At 44.6% G+C, this 13,685-nt stretch overlaps 1 protein-coding gene across 7 annotated transcripts in view; it reads left to right on the top strand.

The window, feature by feature from the left end:
* Window positions 1-13,685, top strand: part of TMEM178A (transmembrane protein 178A) — a 273,146-nt gene that overhangs the window by 216,482 nt on the left and 42,979 nt on the right. Inside the window, exon 1 of one of the 7 annotated variants that reach the window (XM_021088341.1) lies at window positions 784-1,309. The exons of 4 other annotated variants lie outside the window; for them this stretch is intronic. In XM_021088341.1, the coding sequence (XP_020944000.1) occupies window positions 910-1,309 (400 nt within the window). In that variant the 5' untranslated portion in view covers window positions 784-909. Of the gene's footprint in view, window positions 1-783; window positions 1,310-8,253; window positions 12,656-13,685 lie in introns of those variants that run through there. 2 more of the 7 variants (XM_021088342.1, XM_021088343.1) reach the window with 2 other exon arrangements.

Here is a 13,685-nt window from a genome sequence, read left to right as displayed (position 1 = left end):
CTTTCGCTCCAGTGACACTCGCTTGCTTTTCTTTCAGAAGAGGGGCTGGAGCGGAGAGAGCGCTGAGAGCTTGCCGTGGGCGAGTAAGAGGGAAAGGGGGGGATCGCAGCCAGAGAGTGGCCAAGGGGTCGCAGAGGCTGCATCCTTTAGGAGGCGGAGAAAGGGTATTCAGCTCCAGATGGGAGATTCCTGAGAGTTAAATTGATCACTACGCAGCCCGACCTGGATGGGATTTGCTTCTGGGTACAAAACGGGACACTGATCAAAATCAACTTGGACAAGTGACAAGACTGAGTCTGATGCTGTTGATGTCTTTTCACGTCGTTGGAGGGGAGAGGAAGGCAGGCATTGCGCTCAGGGGTAACTGGAGAGAATCCTCGAGCCGAGGACAGGGATAGGAAGGGACAGGAGCGGGGGCAAAAGAGGGACAAAAAGAGTGGGGAAAAAGAGTTGAAGAAAAGTAAGGGGGAAGTAGGGACAGGGTTAAGGGGAGAGGAGGAGAGAAAAGTGAGGGCGACGAGGAGGGATTCGAAAGGGAAGGAGGGTCGCAGGAGAGCGGGGTGGACCGCTGGACGGCTAGGTGGGGAGGGGCGAAGCCGTAGAGCGGGGGTGGGGGGTGCCAGGAAGGAGGCAGGGGGCTGCGGGAGCGGAGGGAGCAAGGAAGTGCTCGAGGCGCGGCGAGGCGCGGAGCGGCGGCCCGGGGAGGGGGCGGGCGCGCGGTCGGAAGGGAGCCGGGGAGGGAGCGCGCCGGGCCGGGAGCAGGGCGGGGAGGCCGCGGGCTGGCAGGCGGGCAGGAGGTGGGGGCAGGTGGGGGAGCGCGGGAGGGAGCGCGGAGCGAGCCGAGGCCAAGTGCATTGTGTCTGGCGGCGGCGCGCGAGCCCACCGGCGGCCGCGGCGGGGCGGGCAGCCATGGAGCCGCGGGCGCTCGTCACCGCGCTCAGCCTCGGCCTCAGCCTCTGCTCCCTGGGGCTGCTGGTCACGGCCATCTTCACCGACCACTGGTACGAGACCGACCCCCGGCGCCACAAGGAGAGCTGCGAGCGCAGCCGCGCCGGCGCCGACCCCCCGGACCAGAAGAACCGCCTGATGCCGCTGTCGCACCTGCCGCTGCGGGACTCGCCCCCCCTGGGGCGCAGGCTGCTCCCGGGCGGCCCGGGGCGCGCTGACCCCGAGTCCTGGCGCTCGCTGCTGGGGCTCGGCGGGCTAGACGCCGAGTGCGGCCGGCCGCTCTTCGCCACCTACTCCGGCCTCTGGAGGAAGTGTTACTTCCTGGGCATCGACCGGGACATCGACACCCTCATCCTGAAAGGTGAGTGGCGGACGCACCCTGCGTCCTGAGCACCAGCGCGTGGAGCGCAGCTCCCCAGGGGCGCCCCGGTCCCCACGGCCGCTTCTCTGCCGCGTCCCTGGCACCTTCTTTCATCTTCCCCACCGTTTCCTTTATCACTCTTTCGTTCCCGGTCCTCCTTTCTTCTCTCTTGCTCTGCTTTCTTTCCACGACACTCTTTTTTCCCTCTCATCCTCCTCTTCCTTTTCCCTCAAATCTGTACTCCAGAGCCCTGCCTCTGTCTCCTTGCCTTCCTCTCTTCCTGGTTTCTCGTCCTTCGTTGTCTTTGTACACCTGCCTGACTTGGAATGCATGTGTCAGTTTTCTGGACGCTGCACCCCAGGAGGATAACAATGAAAAAAAAAAACCCCGACCTTTCGCAGGCGGGCTCCTTGTTTCAAGTTGTGCTTCCCTTTTAGAAACACCTTTGGAAGAAAAGTGGTGCAAACCTCCGAAGAGGAGGAAAAGGGCTTTTTCTAGTATTGTGCTGATGTTGGTAGCCTACAGAACTGATGTGGTCATGCCAGTCTGACAGGCTGATGGGGAGCTAAGGAGGCCAGGGGAGGAACCTTCCTCCAAACCCTCCAAGTGCAGGGTTCCTTTAGTTTAGACCTTAGATAACATTAATGCATCAGTGAAGGCAGCTGAATGCAGATAGAATATATAGTTTTTCCCAACCTTCCTTATGACTAGGCACACCATTCCCCGTGTCCAGTCACACCAGGTCGAGGAGAGTGGAAAACCCGTCCAAGCCTTTTAAAGTAGAGCTTTCCGGATTTCGCATGGAGTCTCTCCATCTTTTACTTGTGAGACCTTGCAAGGCTTTTGTTGTTGTTGTTGTTTTGTTATTTGAAGCTGAGTTGTAGAGCATCAATTTGCTCTTCTGAAGTCTGTGGAACACCTGGCTCCCTTGTGTGTAATCAGACCCTTTGAATTTTTTTTTTTTTGTAATCTCATTCATGTAAAAATATTCAGTGTGACAATCCTATTGCTGAAGCTTCCTTCTAACTTTCAGAGCTTGACCCTTAGTATAATTCTTTTTCTCTGAGATGAAAAATCCCACCTTCTTTCCCTTGTACTCATTATTGCCAAAAAAGAAAAAGTCTAAAATCAGTACATTTTAATATTTAGTAGCCATTCAAGAAGGCAGAGAAACAGATTTGTGTCGAATTCCAGTTTGTAGTGGAATTGCATAGAGAGGACGGGGTTAATAACATGTTGGCCTCAGAGTCCTGTTAGTTGGCGCATTCTTCATTTCTCAAACATGTCAACTTCCTCCTTCCCATTGCTAGCTCAGCTGGGGACTGCCATCTGAAATCTGAAATCTGTCTGTGTGTGGAAGGACTCCCTGTGCTTGGGGTAGGGGCGGGGGTGGGGGGAGAAATCAGATACAGTAATCTTCCTTCCTTCACTTTATTCTTTCCTTTCCTAACTCTCCTCCAAATCTGATTTCTTCTTGTGAAGATACTGCATAATTAATTCTGATAGTAGCGGAGTACATGAACAAACTGTAAAAGCTGAATTCAGAGGCTCAGTTATGGAATGCTCATTTAGGCAAGGCAATTTTGAAAGCTAAGCAGTGTAGTCTGTCTTTGGAAATGACAGAGCTGCATTTCCTTACTCTCTCCATGTGCCTGGAGTATTTGCTTGCATGTAAATTGGATATAGAATGATGTGTGAAAGAGGAGGGTAGAGTTCATTGACCCCAAGGGCAGGAGAGAGAGCCTCCTAGGATACTGCTCATTCCCCACCTCTGCATGTGCCCTGGCTGGCTGAGGTGCCCAGCTCCCTGGTAGTCCAGAATTGAATAATCCTAGAGGTAAAAGGGACTCTAGAGGTCATTGAACCCAACCTCCCACCCATCGTTCCATTCCGTCTTCTACAATCTTTCTGACAAATGGATGTCCAGCCTAGCACTTCCATAAGCCATACAACTTGTGCACTAGTTAAAACAATTATAGTTTTCTAGCCATAAATGTATGTTTATATTAAACCAATCTCAGATTTATAATATTGATGGTGTTGAGCTAATCCTTGGTATAGAGCACGAAAGAGTTCTAGGTTATAATCAGTAGACCTGGGCTCCGTTGCTGGCTTTACCCCTCAATGGTAGTGTTTCCTTGACTAACATGTGTCCGGGCCTCCTTGGCCTTCAATTATTTTGTCCATAGTAGGAAGGCTCGCTATTGTTAGGGGATTTTCTAGTTCTAAAATCTGTCATGGTGGTAATAATGACAATGTAAATTTAGCTTCCTGGGAAGTTAATGAGCTGACATTATTAAGACATGAGGAGTTTGGAGAAACTGACAAACCTTCGGTAGGTTATGGGCTCATAATTTATCGTCTGGGCCATGGCCAAAAGAACCTCAAGGACTGTCAGCATTGCTAGGAGTCTATCTTGGGCGACTTACGTAACTCTTCTGGATCTCGGTTTCATCATCTGTGAAATGAATGGGTGAAATGAACAGCTTTAGAATTTTATAATTCTAAACCTCAAGATGATTTGGACACCCATATTAAGTAAACATTTTTACCTTTGTTTTGGCATCTGACATTAGTGTCTGTGGTATGAATTTCTTAAATGAGCTCCATATAACTAGAAATTGACATCACATTTAATTAAAAATTTGAGCAATCGAGGTCCCATGTTTCATTCTTACTTTCTTCTCTAAATTATCTTATGAGTCCTAACGTTTTGAAGAAAAGTAGACCCAGATGGGAGAATGGGGAGAGGTGGAAAAGGCCATAAGATGTGTCTGGCATATTTGTGAGCTGTTGAGTGAGAAAAAGGTCAGCCTTTCTTTGTGTGGACTTAGAGCACAAAGCCAGGAGGTAGGTGAAAGTTGCGGAGGGGAAAATGTAGAGTTGCTAACACGGAACATCTCTCACAATTGGAATTGGATGCACTTCCTGTTATTGGAGGCGGGGCAAGTATTTTTGAGAGATGTAGAGGAAAAAGGAACATTCAATGTGGACAATGAGAGACTGGCTTAGAAATGCAATGTGTAGGCTCCGTAATGTTAATCTACTTAAGAGAAATCACTTGAGCCAGAAAAGCAACCGTCGCATTGGGACAAGTATTTGGGAAAATTGTGAAATATTCTCTGATTGTCACCCGTTCATTGTGATTCTAGTTTACTTCTAGCCCAGAGTGACCTTAGGAGGTCTAGACTGGATTTCCAACTAGGACCTTCAATAAGAATGGAGATAAACTTATTGATAAACCCTTTAAGAACCAAGACTGGGACTCTGTGCTCCTCTACCAGGCTGACAAAGGACCATTCACCAGAATGGTTTGAGTTAAATTGTTTTTCCAGCAGCAAGTTCTCTTACTAGCACAGTATTGACCAGGCCACATTTCACTATCTTGCCCTCTTGGATAACATGGGAACTTACAAATGCTTTAGAGATATTAGATTCACATTATGGTTTACTAGCCAGTGCAATAAATGCCCACTGAATGCCTATTATGTGTAAGGTGGTACTAGGAAGACTTTGTATTTGAGTTGGTCAATTGACTAAATTATTCTTCCCTGGGGGCCCTTCTTGCAGCTAACTTTTGGTGCTAAGCAAGTTTTGCTGGTCAAAGTAAAGACTATCTCTGGTAATTATGCAGATGAAGTTATCCTCTGACTAGCACTTGGAAGCTAGAATAGTCACAGAGCCTTGTGGTAGGAACTTGAGAGAATGGGTTTAGAGGGTAGGGCCCTAGGTCCCCTGTGCCACTGGGGGTGTGACATTAGAAAGAAGACATTATGTGTAAAAATCACAGAAAGCAAGTAAGGCACGTGGGGTACATGGAGCCCAGGAAATGAGAGGAGGTGACTGAAAGAGAGGTTCTTTAGGAGTTCCTGTTGTGGCTCAATGGGTTAAGAGCCTGCCATAGTGTCCATAAGGATACGAGTTCGATCCCTGGCCTTGCTCAGTGGGTTAAGGTTCCCAGCAGATGTGGCTCAGATCCTGAGCTGCCAAGGCTATGGCGTAGACCAGCAGCTGCAGCCTGATTTGACCCCTAACCTGGGAACTTCCGTATGCCACAGACGTGGCCCTAAAAAAGGGGGGGGATTCCTGTCGTGGCTCAGTGCTTAACGAACCCCACAAGTATCCATGAAGACTCAGGTTTGATCCCTGGCCTCGATCAGTGGGTTAAGGATCTGGTGTTGCCATGAGCTGTGGTGTAGGCCACAGACCTGGCTCAGATCTTGCTTTGCTGTGGCTGTAGCATAGACTGGCAGCTATAGCTCCAATTCGACCCCTAGCCTGGGAACCTCCATATGCCGGGGGTGCAGCCCTAAAAAGACAAAAATAAAAGGGGGGGGATAGGTTCTTTATTCCTTCATTCATCCAATTTGTTCACTCAGTAAATATATATATATATATTGTGGGTCAGATACTGTTCCAGAAGATATAAGAGTGAACAAGGTGGGTAAAAATACTGCCGTGATAGAACTTACGTAAGTGGTAGAGTTACTTTCTAGTGGATTGCTCAGTAACTAATCTTGGTGGGCTGCGGGAGGGACACTTTGGGAAGGCTGCTGGTACTGGTAGGTGAATGACAGAAAATGCGGTGCAAAGTGATGGGGAGAGTCTGCCCTTTGGGGGATGCCCGGCTGGTCTTTTCCAAGCGTAATTCTTATGTTTAAACAACGGGATGAACAGTAAAATAGGAGGACAGATGGAAAGAGACTGAGTTGGAAACACTATATAATGCTTCTATCAGTTACTGAAAACACTGACTTTAATAAATAAACATTAATGAGTTTTGCAAATACATTCTGTGGAACTTTGGAGAAATTAATTTTGAATAAGATTTAGTCATTGAAATGATATCAAAAGTGCCAACTGTTCTTACTAGCCTTAACTTTAATTGAAAAAAATTTTTCATTAAGAACAATCAGTGTTACTTTTCAAATGCACCTTGTTCACGTCAACCAAATCCTAATGTTATATATTGGCTGAAATAAGGAAAATGAATGTTGTGGTGTTTTGTTTTTTATGAAATTAAAAGTGATAGAATTTCAGAAATGTGGAGATTAAAATTCTGTAGGCATACTGTTAACTTGTGTAAATCATTTGGGATTGAATTCTTGAAACTTGAAATAGAACATGTCCTTGTGGTTTCAGAAGCATTTTTCCTTTAATGAGATAAACAGAGATATCAAAGACAGTAGGACATAAATACTTTGTCATTTTGCTCTCTGCAAGAAAAAGAAAGTAGGAGAATTGGTAGGAATTTATTGCGTCTCTTCTTCACTCCACTAATGATTTATCTGTTTCCCCTGTTGGCTTATTTTCCATGAAATTAATAGTCTGTACAGGACCCACCAAGTTCTACCTGACACAGAAAGAGATTGATGATTTTCTTCAGCTCATTTGTAGACCAGAGTATCATTTGGTTAGAATAATTATCTCCCAAGAGCAGATGTATCTGGGAAATCTGAGAGGCAAGCACTGTTTCTCCTTGCTGACCCATTAGTTCACATACTGTTCTCAGACCTTCTCTTGGACCAGAAGATGCTACTGGCAGAGGGATTCCTCTCATTTGGGGGTGCTGGGGATATCATTAAGATTTCCTTTTTCTCGGAGTTCCTGTTGTGGCTCAGCAGAAATGAATCCGACTAGCATCCATGAGAATGCAGGTTCGATCCCTGGCCTCCACCAGTGGGTCGGGGATCCGGCGTTGCTGTGGCAGTGGCCTAGGCTGGCAGCTGTAGCTCCAGTTCAACCCCTAGCCTGGGAACTTTCATATGCTGTGGGTGTGTCCCTAAAAAGCAAAAAAAAAAAAAAAAAGATTTCCTTTTTTTCTTTACTTCTCAAGGCAAATGATAACCAAAACTGTCTTTTTTTTTTTTTTTTTGTCTTTCCTAGGGCCCCTCCAGTGGCATAGGAGGTTCCCAAGCTAGGGGTCTAATCTGAGCTGTAGCCACTGGCCTATGCCAGAGCCACAGCATCTCGGGATCCGAGCTGCGTCTGCGACCTACACCACAGCTCATGACAAAGCCGGATCCTCAACCCACTGAGCAAGGCCAGGGATCGAACCCGAACCCTCATGGTTCCTAGTCAGATTCGTTAACCACTGAGCCATGACGGGAGCTCCACCAAAACTGTCTTAAGCATCATTCTATGCTATTTATATTTTCTCACTTTAAAATTGGGTGCGTGGACTGAACTAACATATACATCATGAAACACAGATGAAAGCAAACTCTGATGGGATAGAGTAATAAATAGAAAAAGAAGTTCAACTATTTTCACCCCATATTCCAATTGGATGCTTGTTTACCCCCTGGCACATATACACTCTTCTTGGAGGACTGCTTTTCTTTCCTTTTTGTTTTTACGACTGCACCTGTAACATATGGATGTTCCCAAGCTAGGGGTGGAATCAGAGCTATACCACAGCCATGGCAAGACTGGATCTGAGCTGCATCTGTGAGCTACGCCACAGCTTGTGGCAGCAGCTGAATCCTTAACCCACCAAGTGTGGCCAGGGATTGAACCCTCATCCTCACGGAGACTGCATTGGGTTCTAAACTTGCTGAGCCATAACGGGAACTCAGGAAGACTGCCTTTCTCATTGCCCATCAGCAAAGCTGAGTTTCTCATCTGGGCAGAAGGATCATTTTTTTACCCCCATCATGGTTGAACTCTGTGGTGGGTCTCCCTATATGTGCACTGTAGTATCGCATATATTCATCTTGCACAGGGGAGAAAAGTAGATACATTTTATTTCTGTATCATTTCTTTTTTCTTTTTTTTTCTTTTTTTGCTTTTCAGGGCCTCACCCATGGCATATGGAGGTTCCCAGGCTAGGGGTCAAATTGGAGCTACAGCTGCTCACCTACACCACAGCTACAGCAACACAGGATCCGAGCTGCGTCTGCAACCTACACCACAGCTCACAGCAATGCCAGATCCTTAACCCACTGAGCGAGGTCAGGGATTGAACCCATAACCTCATGGTTTCTAGTAGGATTCGTTTCCGCTGCGCCACAACGGGAACTCCTGTATCATTTCTGGCATTAGACACAGTATAACCTGTGCCTTTCTGATTAAACAGTTGCCAGTTCATACTATATAACTCTTAATGACTAGATTTGCGGTTTTGTCCTGTGGTGTCTTGAGGCTGAACATACCCAAGTGTGACACCCTATGTTTCAACACACCCTCTTGCTAACACTCCTGAAGGTTGTCGTGCATGGAAATCAAATTCTTACTCACCACTCTGCTATCTAAAAAGATACTTGCTAGGAAAAAAAAAAAAGTAAAAAGATTCTTGCTTCCATTCTTTCCATCCCCACAGGGAAGTCATGTTTTTAAAATGATGTATAAACACAGAAGTGATGGTGCTTTAAGTGGTTTGTCATCAGAATGGCCAGAGTCAATGACATTTGTATCCACCATGTCTTATGGATAACATTTAGCAATGGCCTTGAGGGGAAAACCAGATGAGTTTTTTGCTATGCCATAGAAAGTTCACATCCAATTATACCCAAGTCTCCATGATTTTTTTCCTTCTCTCCTGATTTTTCTTGTTCAGAGCTCAAAAAGGGCCCTTAAACCCCATCAGGCAGACTGCTCAAAATTGCAAGTGTTCCTGATTGCCATAGAAGATAGGCTTTTGTTGGGGGAGCATCTGGAAGTTACGTGCCATTGAGGGGGTAATGGAGACTCTCAGTGTCAGTGCTACGTGGGAGGCCATGAGGAGTGGTGACGTTGAAGGAATTTAGGCAGGTCCTAGGGTTTTCCCAACAGTTACCAAGAATGAGCTCTCCTTTCATCTTTGAGTGCACCGCAGTGCAGTGTACACCAAGGTTCCTGATCTGTGTCCTCTGCCAAGCAAGCTGTGACTTTGGGTTGGCTGTGTCTTTGTTCCTTGAGCTCCTCTTTCTTGTGTCCACCTTATCTTTCAGAGAGATTCCACTGTACTTTGATACGCAATTGTATGACCATCTGAAGCCCATTTTCCTGTCTTACTTGCTGGTTAAAAGAATAAAAATAATGAGATTTGGTCATTTCCTTCACTTCCCTCCCCTTTGCAAAAGCAACTGGTGAAATGGAAGGAAAAAAGCTGAAAGCAACCAGACTGGACCTTTGGCAAATAATACAGATGGCAAATATATCTCCTTTGGAGTAAAACATTAGTCTGATAATTTTTGGCAGTTCAGATAAGATCATTTTAACCCTGGAGATTTGCTTTAGGTTCAACAAGTTAGTTTTTTCTACAAATTAACATTTTTGGGGCGTTTCCACTGTGGCATGGTGGGTTAAAGACCAGGTGTTGCCTCTGTGGTGCTGCTTGTTAGATCCCTGGCCCAGCACAGTGGGTTAAAGATCTGGTGTCTGTCTATAGCTGCAGCTCGGATTCGATCCCTAGCCTGGGAACTTCCATATACTAGCAGGTGTGACCATTGCTATTGTCTAAAGCATTGTACAACTGGTTGTAAAGATTTTGATCAAAGTAAAAGCGTTTGTCAATAGAAAAGGGACTTTATCTTCAAAACCTGGTAAAATTTATGATGGTTTTTCGCTTCCCTACAATGTTTTCCTGTGGTTAAAAGTAATTGCAGTGATTAATCTGTTTTATTGCAAGTTTTAACTAAAAGGATATAACTGAACTTCCTGGAGCATGAGAGAGTCTGCATCCATCCCCAGTCATGAGGCTGACAGTCTTTGTTTGCTACAGAGTAACAAACGGAAACTACAGGCTCACTCCATCTTTCTTGTAACTCAGCCAGATAAGCTGACTGCAGACCAAACAATAATGTCATGGGGACACCCATCAGGGAATGCATTAGCAAGTGAAAAAAGGGAACAATACAAACCATATTTCACTTTCCTTTATCTTGACTTACTGAGGACACACTGAATTATTTTCTGTAACTTGCTGGATGTCCCCCAGTGTTCAGACTTTAAGTATTTTGTTCATAGATGAAAATCAATCAACTCATTTCTTCTCTAAGGACCAAAGGATGTAATATATTCTCTTTTAGTTTCTCCAAGTTATTCAGCACCATACAGGTAGACCGGGAAGGGATTCCAGAAGTATTAGTGGGAAATTCTGGATGTATAGATAATTCCAGAACACTTCCTTGTCCCTTTAAGATAGGTCTCTCAAATGTAAGCAGATGCTTCCGTCTGCCTGCCGTGCCAGTCAGCGCCTGACCTGCATACTTAGGGTCTGCCACAAGCAAGGTTAGGAGAGTGGGGATGGGGTAAGAGTGAGAGGTGGAATGTGACTTGGATCTCTTTTGTCTACATTTTAGGGGATTTTTATTTGGTGTTGGAGATGTGAGCATTTGCTTCACTCAAAAACCTGCCAGCAAATGGTACTGAGCCTTGAAATGAGTTTGAAAATAAGAGGCTGCTTAGTAAAAAACATGGATGCTATGTCCTCCTTGTCCCGTGAGGTTTTGCTCTAGGTTCACCCAGAATAGTGAGGAGGAGGGTCGAAGGGGGTGGGAGGAGCTGTTGGTTAATTTGAGTTTGAATGCCATTTCTTATGTTCTCACAGTTTTGAAAACTGCTTATAGTAATATTTACACTTGTCATTTTAAGCATGTGAAGCCTGTTAAATGGCATTCAAGGAAGTTATCCTGAAAAACAACAGAACTGATCACGTTTCATGTGGTTGAAATATTATGGAACTGATCATCAGAGCCACAATTTGACATAGCAGAAGATAAGCTGTAGGGGGGAAGAAACCAAAAATATAATGGCCATTGGGAATAATTGAGTCTGGGCCAATTGAAGCTCAATATTTGTTTTTTATCATTGATACTTAATCACTTATTCCAGGTTATTTAATCCTTAGCATCTAATGTATTTTAGGAAAACTTTGGTGTTCAGACAATGGAAATATTGGTTGAAAGAAGCTAAAACTAACAAATACTAGAAAAATAAAGAGCTGGGCTGAACTAAAGTGGCAGAAGAAATGACAGTGACTGCTAACATGAACATTTCTGAAAAATACTGTCTTTTCGTTCAGATATTTGAAACAAAACAAAAAAGGCACAAGGAAACCGTTTACTATTCACCAGTAAAAGATAAATCTAGCCCGAAGATGTCTACTGAAGAAGCATCAAAGTCATGCATTTCTCCCTTTTTTTTTTTTTTTTCTCAAGGGTTACCTTTTGTTTTTGAAACAAACCCAAATTGGTTGGAGAAAAATGGATAAGCACATGTAGAATCAAAGATTCATAGAATTGAAAGGAACTTTGAGCCGTGATCCTCACCCAGTTTTTTTTACTCTGGTACTGGGATAGTGGATTTTTACATTCGCTACAAATGTCTGTCAATTACATGTAATTCCTAGCATCCAGCTCTAACTCCCTCCTTTTCTCTCTGAAAGCGTGTTTTCAGAATGCCTTTGAAGGAGGGGATGTTGTTATCCATGTAATCTTGAATCAATTTTAATTTAGAAAACAAAGTCTGTCACTTGGATAGAGGCAGCCCTTTGATCTTATATAGAAGAGGCTTAAAACTATTGCCTTTGGAATGGATAAGCAATGAGATCCTGCTGTATAGCACTGGGAACTATATCTTGTAATGAAGCATGATGGAGGATAATGTGAAAAAAAGAATGTGTGTGTGTGTGTGTGTTTGTGACTGGGTCACTTTGCTGTACAGTAGAAAACTGACAGAACACTGTAAACCAACTGTAATAGAAAAAATAAAAATCATTTAAAAAAAAAAGGAGAGGCTTTGTCTGATTGGCTCTGGGAGTGGGGGGCTTTATCCAGTTTGTGTATTTCTTGGGGGTGAGGCTGGTATAGGGAGCTGATGGATACAGTGAGCCTGTGTACTTCAGTCTCCCCAGACGCAACCACTGATTTGGAAATTGGGAGCTGTATTAATAACTCATTACCTGTTAGTCTTCTGAGCCAGTTCCAACACACCTGATTTCAGAAAGTTAAACAAACAAACAAAACAACAGGAGAAATCTTAAAAGGTCAGTTTGGTTTGCCCTCCAAATGTGACAGAGTTATTAAATATATCTGTCTGCAAGTCCTTGAGAGGCATTAAACAGAGTAGTTCACTAGTCGGTAAACTTCGCATACAGATGCTTCTGCAGTCATATTTGATTATGCCATGAGGGAAAGTGAGTGCTTCTTACTAGTATGCCCCAGATTTTCATTTTGTAGATTTGTGGCATGGGTGTTTTTTACAGCATGTTTTTATTTCTAAATTCTCACACAGTTCTTGTTTTAGCACTCTTCCGGTTCTATTTGCAGGTTAAAATGGCAGACCTATTTTTCCCCCCCCCTGGGCAAGTGTTCTCCCCTGTATGTAGCTTTCTGGAGTTGTTTTTATACCCGAAAATGTCAGGTAAGAAACATTATAATTTGGGTCGTGAGTCTAATTTTTTAAAAATGCTATTAATAAAGTGCTTGGTAAACATTTATCCCCTCATGTAGGTGGGTTTATCAGTTAAGGATCTTTTAGTGCCAAATAACCGAAAACCCAAAGAGAAATGGCTTAACCTACAAGGAAAATGTAATATCTCTCATAACAAGAATCTGCAGGAAGCCTGTACCTAGGCTGGTTAATTAAAGATTGAATTCTGTTGGGCTTTAGTTATTGCAACATAGGTGATTTTGCCGTCAGGCTTGTCACTGGCAGGGCTGTCAGTCACTTCCTCACACAGCAATAGTTCAAAGGCTGAAGCAGGAGAGAGGCCATGCCCCAATTTTCTTTCTTTTTATTTATTTAGTGTCTTTTTTTAGGGTCACACCCACAGCATATGGGGGTTCCCAGGTCAGGGGTTGAATAGGAGCTGAAGCTGCTATACCACAGCCACAGCAATGCAGGATCCTTAACCCACTGAGTGAGGCCAAGGATCGAACCCACGTCGTGCTCATGGATACTAGTCAGATTCATTTCGGCTAAGCCATGATGGGAACTCACCCATTTTTCTAAACCATTCTTAATGTGAAAGTCATTGCTCAGAAGTTTCCCTGCAGATTTCCCACGGGTCTCATTGGTTAGAAGTATGTCACATGACCATTCCTAAACCAATCCCTGGCAAGTAGAATGAGATTATCATGATTCCCTTAGACCACTGATAAAGGTTAAGGGTTCAGTCTCCCCAGGAAGCACTTGCCTGCTTGACACCTGGACAAAGTCCGGCTAATGTTAGCTAAGGAAGCCTGGCTCTTGTGTACACAGCCATATGGAAGTCCTGTCTTAACTGCGATCATTCCATAGGTAGAACAGGACTGAGAGGAGAACACAGATTTCTCGATAGCTCTTCCAGATTTACTATGTTCTCTCCACATCCTGCCCTGATAGGAACAGGGAAGGAAAAAAACATAATTTTCCTCTATATTCCTAAATTCTCAGGTTAGGTCCCTATAAA

This window comes from Sus scrofa, chromosome 3, assembly GCF_000003025.6.
Source record: "Sus scrofa isolate TJ Tabasco breed Duroc chromosome 3, Sscrofa11.1, whole genome shotgun sequence".
NCBI classification, from domain to species: Eukaryota; Metazoa; Chordata; class Mammalia; order Artiodactyla; family Suidae; genus Sus; species Sus scrofa.
This window is presented reverse-complemented; position numbering and strand designations above follow the sequence as displayed.